Source organism: Erythranthe guttata, chromosome 7, assembly GCF_056151865.1.
Source record: "Erythranthe guttata isolate IM_541 chromosome 7, IM_541, whole genome shotgun sequence".
In the NCBI taxonomy this organism is placed as follows: Eukaryota; Viridiplantae; Streptophyta; class Magnoliopsida; order Lamiales; family Phrymaceae; genus Erythranthe; species Erythranthe guttata.
The window spans coordinates 1,200,136-1,212,428 of record NC_142539.1 but is presented as its reverse complement, the minus strand read 5'-3'; the positions used below and the strand labels follow the sequence as shown (position 1 = coordinate 1,212,428).

The following is a 12,293-nucleotide window of genomic DNA, read 5'->3' as shown; positions in this document are numbered from 1 at the left end:
ATGATTCTTGTCCTTATATTTGTAAACCATATGACCTCGATAACCCCCTTTTCTTACTCGGATTTGTGGTACCTTTTTCCTATTTGTACTTTCCATGTGTTCTTCTTTTGTTTGAAGCTTGATTATTTTTTAATTACAACAGATAATGCAAAAAGGAAATGCAGTTATTGTTTCGAAAGGGATGATCTAGCGATTGAAGCAAGTGAGTTTGTGTCAATTGACTCAGGTTAGACTACATTTGCCAACGGTCGGTGGGTGCAGCTTGTCACACATGATTAACCTAATACAGTTTACGTCTCTCGTATGGTTTGTATACGAGAGTGTCGGTTCACTCATTGCACATATATGGCATCCATTTATAAACTATCGTATTTTCATTCTAGCAATTCTAGTTTTTTTAAAACACGAGTTTATCAGCTGTCTAAAATAAGTTTAGACGACTAGAAAAAATAGTAATCTTTTTGAAGTGCATGATGCAATACTTATGAACCACTAAACCAATTGTTCCTTTATCAAATAAATTAATCTAAGTCAAATTTATATTTAAATGATAGTCAAAAAAATTCCCCCATTAAGTAAAATCTTTCATCATATGAAGTCAATTAATCTGCCATCCATCAATAGCAATAAGAGAAGCATCTATGCACGCTGCAATTAGTGGATTCCATTTAGTAATCAAAAGTGATGATTTCAAAGTACTTTAATTAGGGCTTATTATCATTAGCTAACTAAAAGCACACTGAAGAGGTCCACTAATTCCAACCGTTTGATTTCACTAATTATGCTTCTTTTGCAAGTGTAATGATATTTAAGATGAAAATATCTAGTTCCCTTAATTACAATAATTCCTAGGCCTACCCTATGTAAATTATATTTGAGATTTTTTTTTTAAATTACAGAATCTTGATTTTATAAGATCGCCATTGTTGACTAATCGCAATCATGCTCTAACGACCCGTTGAGTTACCATGATTTAAATTCTCCATTAAATATTTGTCGGGCCAGAGAATGCGGACCTGGGGTCGAGAAATTTCGTCTTTTGGTGCAAGAATTGAGGAGCTAACAAGAGAATCTATCATTATAAATTGAAAAATAAAGGAAAGAAATAAAGATAAAATAGGAGGAAGAGTTCATATAAAGGTAGCAAACGGTTATTTCTATGCTACACCTGGAAAAGGTGGTTACACCAGGTGAATTTCCACCGCTGATCTACACAATGTATTTCACCCGGTGTAGCACAGTATAAACCAGTAGCAAACTAAAGCCTAAACAAAGGAGGAATAGAGTCTCAAATTCTGGCCCATTCAATATGGCTACCGACTGGATAGCAATTTAAGCACTTCAAAAATCAAATTAAGGGCTTTACCTAATTTTTCATTAGCCGACGTCTAGTAAAGTCGTATTGAATTAGAATGGATTGTATTTGACTAACTCCTACTTAATCGATAGAACTTAATAGTGACAACCAAACGTGGCCTTAATTGTTTCTAATGAGTGTTCGACTCTGTGCAGCATTTGACTGACGGATTTCCAGAAAATATCTCAAATGACTACATATCGTAAATTCCGAATCCAAACTTGAAAAACTTGTTAAAAATGAGAAACAATTATTTGAAAATTCATTCTGTAATGAATCCATTCAAACAAGCTCACCCGAATTTTTCGTTACTGCGAATAAGAGAATTCCTAACTTCAAGTCGTGTAACCAAAATGCAGTCTTAATCTTATTATAGTAAACTATATTAACGCACAAACCTAAGTACTCTACAACCAGAAGTTCACCTACACCTCCCAGACAACTTGCAGCAACAATGAATCTCCGAATCCCGGTTGGAAATACATACACTCAGACAGTACTAAACAACTACATATAATCACCCCGGAATAATTTAGTATTATCGGTCACCTAGAAAACTTCGTTTAGTAAATATTGGCTCCCGAGAAAGATAAATTCACCACTGCTCCCATTCCGGATATGCTTTTCCTAGTCGAGGACTCTTCCTAACAATTCTACATCTTGAAAAATGTGAAAAACGAATAATTCCTAGACAAAATGATTGGTTGAATTCACTCAATCGGTATACATTTGCTCTAAGAACGATCACATAATACATAATTCTTATCACAAAAAATCACCAACTATAAATCTAGGCTAGCATCACAATTCTCACCCGCATTTTAACAGCAACAAACAGATGATACTATAACAGTAAAAGGTCACATATTCATATGAGTTACATAACTTTTATTTAAACGATGCCGTTTACATAACAACTATATATCAATACATTTACTCTATCGACAGAAACGATGACGTGGTATCTCTTTTCGTGGATAAAAACGAAAATTGAAAGGGAAAAAAAAATCATGAACAAGGACGTTTCGAATTTCACAGAACCTGATCGAGAAGAAACCTCCTAGCTGAAGAAAATCTCTTGTTCTCACTCAGTCCTGAGTCTGACTCGTCATGGTACCACCCCACTGATCTCTGAGCTTCTTGCACAATTTGGGATATCCCTATATATAAATTCAAAATTAAAAAAATAAAATCATAAATTAAGACAGCATTACTTAAAATTATTTCAAATAACATGAAAAATGCAGCATTCAGAGGGAGAAAAAAAGCCCTAATTGTGCAAGTATATAAGCATTTGCACAAAATCATAGTTAATTTTTTTAGGGCATCTTTTTTCGAATTAATTTTGACATCGATCAGACACACATCTCAAATTCAGAAAATTACAGAAAAAATTGCGAATTAATATATATATATATATATATATATATATATATATATATATATATATATATATATATATATAAAAAACCTCCAGATACAGTCTGTTTGTTGTGGCGGATGTCGTGAACGGTGGCGGAGATTTTCCAGTAGAGAGGGCGGCCGACATAGAAGAGTAAGAGAATCGCCGCCGCCGCCAGGAGCATGCGGAATGTGAGCCTTGCTGTAGGAGACGCCATTGTTGCTTCACTCTTCACCTTCACTGTGTGTGAATTGTGTGTGTTTTGCGATCGGAGCAGGGCGGAGAGATGAAATCTAGGGAGAGATTTAAAATAGCGTTTTTTATATTTTGTCGGCTAAGTGGGAAGCACGTCTTTAGTTTTAGAAAGAGTTGACTTTCTATCGTCTAAATTGGAGAAAACGTTAATTGGCTATATAGCGGTGTTGTCGTATTATATTAAAAGCGTTGTAGAAAATTTGTATATAGGGAAAATACAGTTTTCGTCCTCAAGTTTTCTCTAATTTCACATTTGGTCCTCCATGTTCACAAAAAACATATTTGATCCCTCATGTTTCAAAAATTCAACATTTTTAGTCATTTTCGTCAATTTTCTCGTTAATACTAACGGAATCAAACGTGTTCCCATCCCGGAAAATTGACGGAAATGATCAAGAGTGTCAATTTATTTAAACATGAGGGACCGAATATGTTTTTTGTGACCATGAAGACCAAATGTGAAATCGTTGCAAACTTGAAAGATGAAAACTGTAAATTTCTCAATATAAATATAACATCGGGAAGAAAAAAAATCAAATCAAATTTACTTAACAGTAGTCTAAATAAATATAATTGACAAATGCAAATACATTATGATTCATACAACCAAACCAAGAGAAAAATACACTTTTCATTCCGGAAGTTTACCTTGATTCCACGTTTGTCCTTCATGTTTACAAAATAATATATTTAGTCCCTCAGGTTTCAATAACGTAATACTTTTGGTCGTTTCCCTCAATTTTTGGTTTAGTACTAACAAAATACGGAATCAAGCATACGCCCATCACTCTCTCAACTGACGGACTAATGCTAAATTGTTGAAACATAAGTGACCGAATATAATTTATGTGAACATGGGGATCGAATATGAAACCGATGCAAACTTGAGGGACGAAAACTGTAATTTTCCCACCAAACCAATCTCACAAGATTAAAAAAAAAAACTCCTAATTATCAAAGAGTGACAACCAAACAAAGAATCATTCAAATGGTTAAGACTAATCAATATACATCAAGTAAAACAAAAGGGGATTCATCATTCATGTATGATTTATTAAGATGGAAAGTTCACAAATTTCACCCCTATCTTTCATAATAAAGTCTGCAAACTGGTAAAAATACATGTTATAATTATACAACATATATATAAAATGATCAAAATATAGACCTTATAAATATATGTGTGTATAATATATAATAGACAAATTCTACATCCAAAATTTAGTAGAAAAATCTGCGTCTTCTTCTGGTTCGTCTGATAGGATCAGCATTTTCACTACCGTCACCCGGAAATTCCCAACGAGCAAGCATACCATCCCACGCAGAGCTAACAATCATAGGGTAGAAAGGGTGCCAATTACAGTCTCTAACAGGGTCGTCGTGAAAATCGAGCTTTGCAACTTGAGCCCCACTCAACTGCCATGGAGAAAATTTATTTCAAAAAACTGAGCCCGAGTTTTTGACAAAATTTGATTAAGCCACGTAAAATAATTTCAATTTTATTGTGGAGCAAAATATTGGAGCTGAACGTAAAGTTAAATAATTGGATTTTCGTTTCATGTTTGCGGGTCGAAATATTATTTAAATAATACAATTGGTTTTTCATTAGATTATGTAATCTTATCTTGCCTAATCTTATTTTAGGAACCAAACGAGGACTAAAGTAGTTTCATAGAAGGATTTCATCCGAGAATTACGAAAAAAATCGTAAAGGGCCACTAAGAAAAGGACATGATGAAATACATACCACGTCATAAATGTAAACGGATGAATCAGTCGATCCAGTGTATATATACTTTTGCCCGGTGCTGCAGAAAGAAATAAAATCAATTTCGATTGGAGTTTTACGAATTTTGAACTATTTAGAAAAAAAAAGAATATTACCTATATGCTGGTGAAAAATAACACCGTATAAGAGTGCGCAATACAGAGTGGCCTTTATATGTAGCCAATGACAGGTCATCGGGGTGTCGTAAATTTCTCGCCTGTTCTGGGTATTCCATCCAACGGTAGTCCCACTCACCGTATCGTCGTTTTGGTGTGCTGAATTTAAAAATATATATATATATTTAAATCCTCGTATTAATGCAATAAAAATAATTAAACCACGATAAAAATGACGAGCTGTAGACATACTAATTGACATTGGACGACATTTTCCTAATATCCCAAAGTTTAATTGCTTGATCTTTTCCATTTGAAATTAAATATCGACCGTCTCCGCGAGTATCGATAAATGTCACGCCTTCTAAATGCCCCACCAATACTCCAGCTGCTTGCCCCTTGGCCACAAAGCAACGCCTATCCCAAACCTGAAATATTTCGGAAATTTCAAAATATATTTGATCGAATAAATCTACCAAGAAATATAAATGCCACTTATAAGAAAAAAATTATGAAAAAAAAACATTACTTTGCAGAGGCTATCGTCGCTGCCAGAATATATGATGTGGCCACTTTCATCGGCAAAGCATACAGCATTGACATCAGACTGCAATAAACATGCAAATTATAAAAGAAAAATTAACAATTCCCTTTTTTTTAACCATGGTTAAATAGCGTGTGGTTTACCTGATGAGCTGGAATTCTAAGGCTGAGTCGCCTGCCTTCGAGATCATAAACATAAATTGAATCGTCACTGCTAGCAGCTACAATTTCTCGCCCATCGGTTGAAAATTTAACAGAGAATATACCAAAATTATAATCCTCGTAATCTTCGCCACTAGATGAAAATTGCAATTCTTCGTGAATTTCCTGAATGGAGAATTTTTTTTTAAAGAGATTATTACATTAAATCGTTAAATCACTTTTCTTTTATAGGGATAAACCAAACATCAACCACGTTCTATCGAATCGGAGCAAAAAGTTATATTACATCAAATCAAAACCGATAAACTAATTAGCATCAAAGAGGTTGAAAGACAAACCGTGACATTTGCATAGGACTCCTTTGTAGACGATCCGACATCAACGATATGTACAACAGGTGAGATACTCGAATAAACCTGGTACCGGTAATATGTAAGAACAAAGACAAATAAAACCAAAAAACCACATATGCAAAACCTCAAACAATGCTTACAAGAAAACGGCGATCTGGCGAAAGAGAAGTATCGGTAATAGTCCACCTCAAGCTTCTCGCACGAATGTCTTTATGAATTTTCCACCCCAAATCGACGTTATATATTCTAATACCAGTCTCCTATTTATTTATCAAAAAAAAAAATTGAGTGACGTTTGAAATCAAGAAACCGAATTAATAAACTACAAAACAATTCGCAAATACCTGAAATCCAGCAATAAAAAGTGACCCATCGGCCGAAAATTGAGATACATACACACAGCTTTTCATTTTATCGATAACCGAAGGACTATGAACGGGCAAATATCTGCTCAATATATGACAAGAGTCCGATAAGGAAAACCTCCCTCTTCCATTGTAGTTGCATTCTCTCCCCACCAACATTTTCAGGGGCGAAACGGGTAATTTACCCTTCCTCCCGGGCAAAACCCTAGTCAAGCGTTCGTGTGGGGCCGACTGCATTTTCGTGAGCTTCGTAAACTCTTCGTCTGAGCAGCCAAGCTGTGCATTTGTACACGATCCTTCTACGTGTTTGTTTATACTATCTCTATCCTCGAAATAATTTCTTAACCACCTACTCATTTTTTCCGATTTTTTATTTACAAATAAATAAACTCCTACACTGAATAAAAAGATGCAAAATAGAAAAACACTTCGAAAAATTTCACCAGTATTCCTGCAAAGCATACATATCAATATTCAATCATTATCCCTCTTGTGAGAATTGGGTTACAATAACACATAAATTTCACCACATATGCAGAAAAAAACCATATAAAATTACGAAATTAATCAGCAAAATAACTGTGTTATACAAATATAAGCAAACGTAATCAGTGACGCAAGCGTAATCAGCAAGCGTAATCAGTGACGTCAGCACTTACACACAAAGCTCGGAATTTGGAGACGATAATCAAATATAAGAAGCTATAAATCAATTAGAATTTGTACAATTACAGAGCTGTGATTAATTCTTACCTCGAAACCGGTGGTATAAAATGGTGAATTTTCTGGATTAATTTCGGATTTTCGTGGGCGATAAATGGGGTTTTGTTTTCGATTTTTATTTATTTTTTATTTTTTTATTAGACTGTGTCAGTGTGTGTAGGTGTGGCCAGTATATAATGACGACGGTTGGCTTTTCACCGTTGCTTGGTGGTTGTGTGTAGCACACGCGCATGAGTGCGCGTGCCGCGGGTACTGTTGACGGTGTAAATGGGCCTTGGGTTGAAATGAATGCCCAGTTTTAAGTGGGTCGGTTTATGGGCTCGTGGCTGAATTAGAACCGGATCTTAATTTGGATCTTGGACTTTATTTTTTTACAAAATTGTAAAATTTAATCCGATAGGGAAATAAAATATTCCTTTTTTTTTTTAATGAATTAGAGGGAAATAAAATATTAGAATCTAATATTATTATATATTTCATCATAAAATATTCAAAATATTTTACTTTTTATTTTTTGAATTATGTATGTTAAAAGAGCTTGTAAGATATTAAAAAGAACTTAACTTATAAGGTGTTTAAAAGCTTATAAGGTCTTTCGAAGTATTTGATATTTTTTTTTTTAAATAAGCTGCAAAAGAGCTTTTAAGATAATTTTTAGATAGTACATCTACCTTGCATTTTAATTTAAGATTTTAGAACGAGTAAGAATAGCTTATAAGTTCACTATCCAAACACTTTAAAATTTAATTCTAAAAATAAGACGTAACAGCTTATCAGCTCTTAAAACAGCTTATCAAACGTAAGAGCTTATAATGAGCTTAGTCAAACGGGCTCTTGATATACTAAATAATCACATTATTCGGAATGCTCGATCGCAACATCTATCAACGAATAGAAGAAAATCGTTTGAGTTGTAGAAAAATGAAAGATAATACAACATAATAGACAACAAATTCCTCCAAAATTGATTAATGAAATTAAATTAAATTTTACGAGTTGAAAGAGGCCTGGATTTCCTCTAGTGTTTTCCCCTTCGTCTCGGGAACAACTTTTGCAACGAACACTACAGTCATTGCGCAGACTCCGGCATAGATCGAAAAAGTACCTGAAATATACGAATACAAAAAATTTCGATTTTAATTAATATATTTAATAAAAAAATATATATTTTATTAAATAATATTGGAAATAATACTGACCAGTTGAACTCCAGCTCATGAGAAAATTGAAAGTGTAGGAAACTGCCCATGCACCTAACCAGTTTACCAAAACCACTAAACTCCCAGCTACTCCTTTTACATGAATTGGGAATATCTGAACAATTAAATATAAATATATATATATATAATTATTATTATTAGAGAATTTATTAATTACACATTTTTTAATAATAAAAAAAATAATCATTAAAAAAATCAATCTAGTGTTTTTTTATTTTATTTTATTTTATTACCTCTGACATTATAACCCAAGGAACTGCACCCATTCCTATTGAGAATGCTGCTACAAATACCTGAACACATTTATTCAAGAAAAATAGTAATTAATTTTTTCTGATTCAGATTAATGATGTCATATATTTGATTTTATTTAATATATAAAGTATATGAAAAAATTATTTAATATTACCAGCACTCCAGAAACAGCAAGAATTGGCACCCATTCAAGCAATAGAGCTTGGCCCTGATATTCAAATAAATTGGATTATTAAAAATGATTATTAATCATTATTTATTTATTTATTTATTTATATATATTAATTACCTTAAGGTAAAAAGAAGCTCCAGTGAGGATGCATCCAATAAATGTTCCTGATGCTGATACCTGAAAATTGCAAATTATAATTTGTTTTTATAATTTTTTAAGTATTTTTTTTTTAATTAGAAAGGAAAATAAATAAATAGATAATATATAACTAGATGGTTCGGCAAGTACTCACCATTAGTAGCGGTCGTCGTCCCGATTTATCCATTAATACTGCTCCAACCATAGTTATCGGAACCTAAATAATAATATTATAAATATAAAATATTTCGGGATTTTCGGAAATTTATTTATTGGATGGTCGGGAAAAAGAAAAATCAGGCAGACCTGAATTATGGCATATGCAATTGTCCCAATTTTTCCTGAAGAAAATCCTGCAGCAGGTTTTGAGTCCTCCAAATTAAATCAGAAAAAAAGTAATAATAATAATTAATTTAATTAAATAAATAATTGATAAAATGTGAAATTAATTACCAGCTGCAACAAAGGTTTCACTAGAATAGAAACCAATTCCATTTATTCCTCCAAACTGTTGGAAAACCATTAATCCCACACCAACCTAAAAAAACACCACAAAAAAACTCTGTCATTTTATTGTATATATAATATTCAAATACAAAATCTCTCTCTCTCTCTCTCTCTCTCTCTCTCTCTCTCTCTCTCTCTCTCTCTCTCTCTCTCTCTCTCTCTCTCTCTCTCTCTCTCTCTCTCTCTCTCTCTCTCTCTCTCTCTCTCTCTCTCTCTCTCACATTATTCTTACAATGAGGGGACGCATATATCTGGCCTCAAACAAGTCCAAAACTCCAACTTTAGGAAGATCTTGCATACTATAAATACTAGCCTGTCACAAAAAAAAAATTAAATAAATAAATAAATTAGTAAAAAAAAAATTACTTAGTAATTTTTTTTTAACAGTATGCAGAAGAAATGATAAAAATATACATACTTGAATTTCTGAAGCTTCTTGAGAAACATCAGCATCCGCGCCACGGAGTTTTCGTAATGCCAATTCAAATTCTTTGCAAAGTCCGACTTTCGCCTGCAACAAAACTTTTCGATTAATTACTATTTTCAATAACTAATTATGTAATTAATAAAATTGAATCTCACCAGCCATCTAGGTGACTCTGGGATGAAAAATAGGCCCACAAGAATTAGAATGCATGGCAGCAACCCTACATTATATTTATATACATCACAACAAAAAAAAAAATCATCAATTAATTATAATAATCAAGAATTTTAGTCCATTAATTTCTTGATATATTAATTAAAATATATATACATTATTTATTTTCTATTATTTCTTCATAGTATTTTACGTTACCGGTAAGAGCTAACGTTCTCCATGTCACGACTGTTCCTAGTAAATACGCCGTAGATGCGCCACAAACAATCATGAGCTTTGGACAAAAGAAGTTCAAGAAAAAAAAAATATTATTATTTAGTATAAAATAAATTACACAAATTAAATTAAATATGCATGATTTTATTTATTTTCTTATCACCTGATTTAGTGTTGCAAGCCCTCCGCGGAGATTTTTAGGTGCGATTTCAGCTATAAATACCGGAACCTGTCGTAGCAATTATAAATTTAATTTTTAAAAAAACCCACAATTTGTATTTAATTTAGAAGATTAAAAGAATTCATATTTATATTATTTATACCACATAAGAGAATATTCCTATGCCATATCCTGTGCAGAATCTTCCAATGTCTAGTAACCAGGCTTCCTGCATTAATAATTTAATATATAATTATCACATAAAATGGCAATTAATTAATTTATAGGAAATAATTCGTCGTATATGTGTCGAAATCGTACAGTGGAAAAATAGACGGCGAGCCATCCTATAATGCAGAAAATAGCTGATATTCTCATTGCCTGTTGCATAAGGGAAAAATTAATTAATTAATTTATTTGTATGTAATTCGTCATATATAATTTTATTTTAGTTATTTGTACCCCTTTTCGACCGAGAAAATCTGCGATTCTGCCACTAGTGATTGCACCGATCATTGCGCCGATGGTGATTATGGATCCAAACATTGAGAACTACAGTAATGAATTAAAATGGCTTTATACTATAAGCACATTTATTTTATTTTATTTTATTTTATTTTCAAGAAAATCAGGAATAAAAATTGAATTAGTACCTGTGACAGAGATAAGTTCAAGTCTTCTCTTATAGCTGATTGAGTAGGTGAAGAGTATCCCACCTGCAAAATTAAATAAATTAATTAACTTAACCCAAAAATTAAAAAAATTAAAAAATAATAATAAAAATAATAATATGAACACACAGTTAAAACACATAGTGATTAATACTTACACATGATCCAAACTCAAATGATCCACAAACAGCAACACATGTACTCAACAAAACCATCGAAATCGATCCGTTTTCATCGACGGCTTCTTCTTCGGAATCGACACATTTAACGTGCTGAATAAATGGCTTTTCCAGATCATCAACTCCATATTTTTCAATATCTTTTTCTTGATCAATAACCATATCTCTATTAATTAATCAAAGAAAACTGAAACAAAAATAAATAATATTTTTTTTTTTTTAAATTGGAAATTACTTAGACTAATGCTGCATGCAGTGGAATGCATTAGAGGGTTTTGAGAGACTCTATATATACACACACACACACTCACACATGCAAATTAGATATTTTAGAAATTAATTAATTAATTTAATGCACCACATTACGTTTTGCAAATGATTAGGTATTATAATAGTAAAATACAGGTTTAATTTTGACGGTCGAGATTACAGGTCATGTGAATGAAGCTAGCTGTCATTGACATGGGATCTTGTCAGCCCATGATATTTAATTAATTATAGGGTAAATTACGAAAATCCCCTTAACTTAGCCAAATAATGAAAAACATCCCCGCATGCCCTTGATAAACCAAAATCCCCCCTGATTATCTGTTGATCGATTTTTTTGATAAAAAATGTGTACAGTCTATATGCCTTCTTTTAAATAGGTGACATATGAAAGAAAATATCTGAAATTGTGTAAAGTCTATTGGTCTATTCCATGGAATAAAAAAAAAATCCGTGAAAAATCATAATGTAAAGGGTTGGTGTAAGACGAAAACAAACCTTGGGTTTTTTAATATGTGACGGTGTTTTTCGTTATTTAGCCTAAGTATAGGAGTGGTTTTTTTATATAAATAATTTACCCTTAATAATATATTATATGGGAAATCGAAATAGACAAGACAAATTTTGTTGAAAAACATTGGTATCACTGTGCAATTGACATGTGCTGGAACAGATTTTAGTTCTTGAATATATATATATATATATATAACTCCATAAATAACCAAGGAATGGTAGGTAAGACACCGGGAAGACAACAGTGTATCGAACAAAGTATAATTCATCGTGATAAGCGAACCGGGTCTATTTATTTCCGTCCCATAAGTTTTTAATTTACCTTATTCAAATTCAAACGATGCTTTATT

At 32.4% G+C, this 12,293-nt stretch overlaps 3 protein-coding genes across 3 annotated transcripts; all 3 read right to left on the bottom strand.

Annotated features, from left to right (window-relative positions):
* Positions 1 to 2,176: 2,176 nt before the first annotated feature.
* On the bottom strand, positions 2,177 to 3,103 carry LOC105949560 (Low-density receptor-like protein). The gene is made up of 2 exons (XM_012972862.2): positions 2,829 to 3,103; positions 2,177 to 2,517 (listed from the first exon to the last, which is right to left on the bottom strand). The coding sequence occupies exons 1-2, from the start codon at positions 2,974 to 2,976 to the stop codon at positions 2,390 to 2,392; spliced, it is 276 nt and encodes a 91-aa protein (XP_012828316.2). The 5' UTR covers positions 2,977 to 3,103; the 3' UTR covers positions 2,177 to 2,389.
* A 928-nt stretch (positions 3,104 to 4,031) lies between these two features.
* Positions 4,032 to 7,232, bottom strand: LOC105977721 (LEC14B homolog). Its single transcript, XM_013003083.2, has 10 exons — positions 7,075 to 7,232; positions 6,301 to 6,772; positions 6,097 to 6,216; positions 5,942 to 6,019; positions 5,586 to 5,768; positions 5,428 to 5,505; positions 5,151 to 5,326; positions 4,899 to 5,057; positions 4,762 to 4,822; positions 4,032 to 4,430 (listed from the first exon to the last, which is right to left on the bottom strand). The coding sequence occupies exons 2-10, from the start codon at positions 6,676 to 6,678 to the stop codon at positions 4,236 to 4,238; spliced, it is 1,428 nt and encodes a 475-aa protein (XP_012858537.2). The 5' UTR covers positions 6,679 to 6,772; positions 7,075 to 7,232; the 3' UTR covers positions 4,032 to 4,235.
* A 630-nt stretch (positions 7,233 to 7,862) lies between these two features.
* Positions 7,863 to 11,524, bottom strand: LOC105977730 (Major facilitator superfamily protein). Its single transcript, XM_013003093.2, has 18 exons — positions 11,143 to 11,524; positions 10,967 to 11,029; positions 10,776 to 10,865; positions 10,635 to 10,694; positions 10,477 to 10,542; positions 10,317 to 10,382; positions 10,136 to 10,211; positions 9,919 to 9,983; positions 9,755 to 9,847; positions 9,569 to 9,649; positions 9,283 to 9,367; positions 9,136 to 9,182; positions 8,984 to 9,046; positions 8,809 to 8,868; positions 8,674 to 8,727; positions 8,498 to 8,557; positions 8,244 to 8,358; positions 7,863 to 8,149 (listed from the first exon to the last, which is right to left on the bottom strand). The coding sequence occupies exons 1-18, from the start codon at positions 11,323 to 11,325 to the stop codon at positions 8,034 to 8,036; spliced, it is 1,443 nt and encodes a 480-aa protein (XP_012858547.1). The 5' UTR covers positions 11,326 to 11,524; the 3' UTR covers positions 7,863 to 8,033.
* Between the last annotated feature and the right edge of the window lie 769 nt (positions 11,525 to 12,293).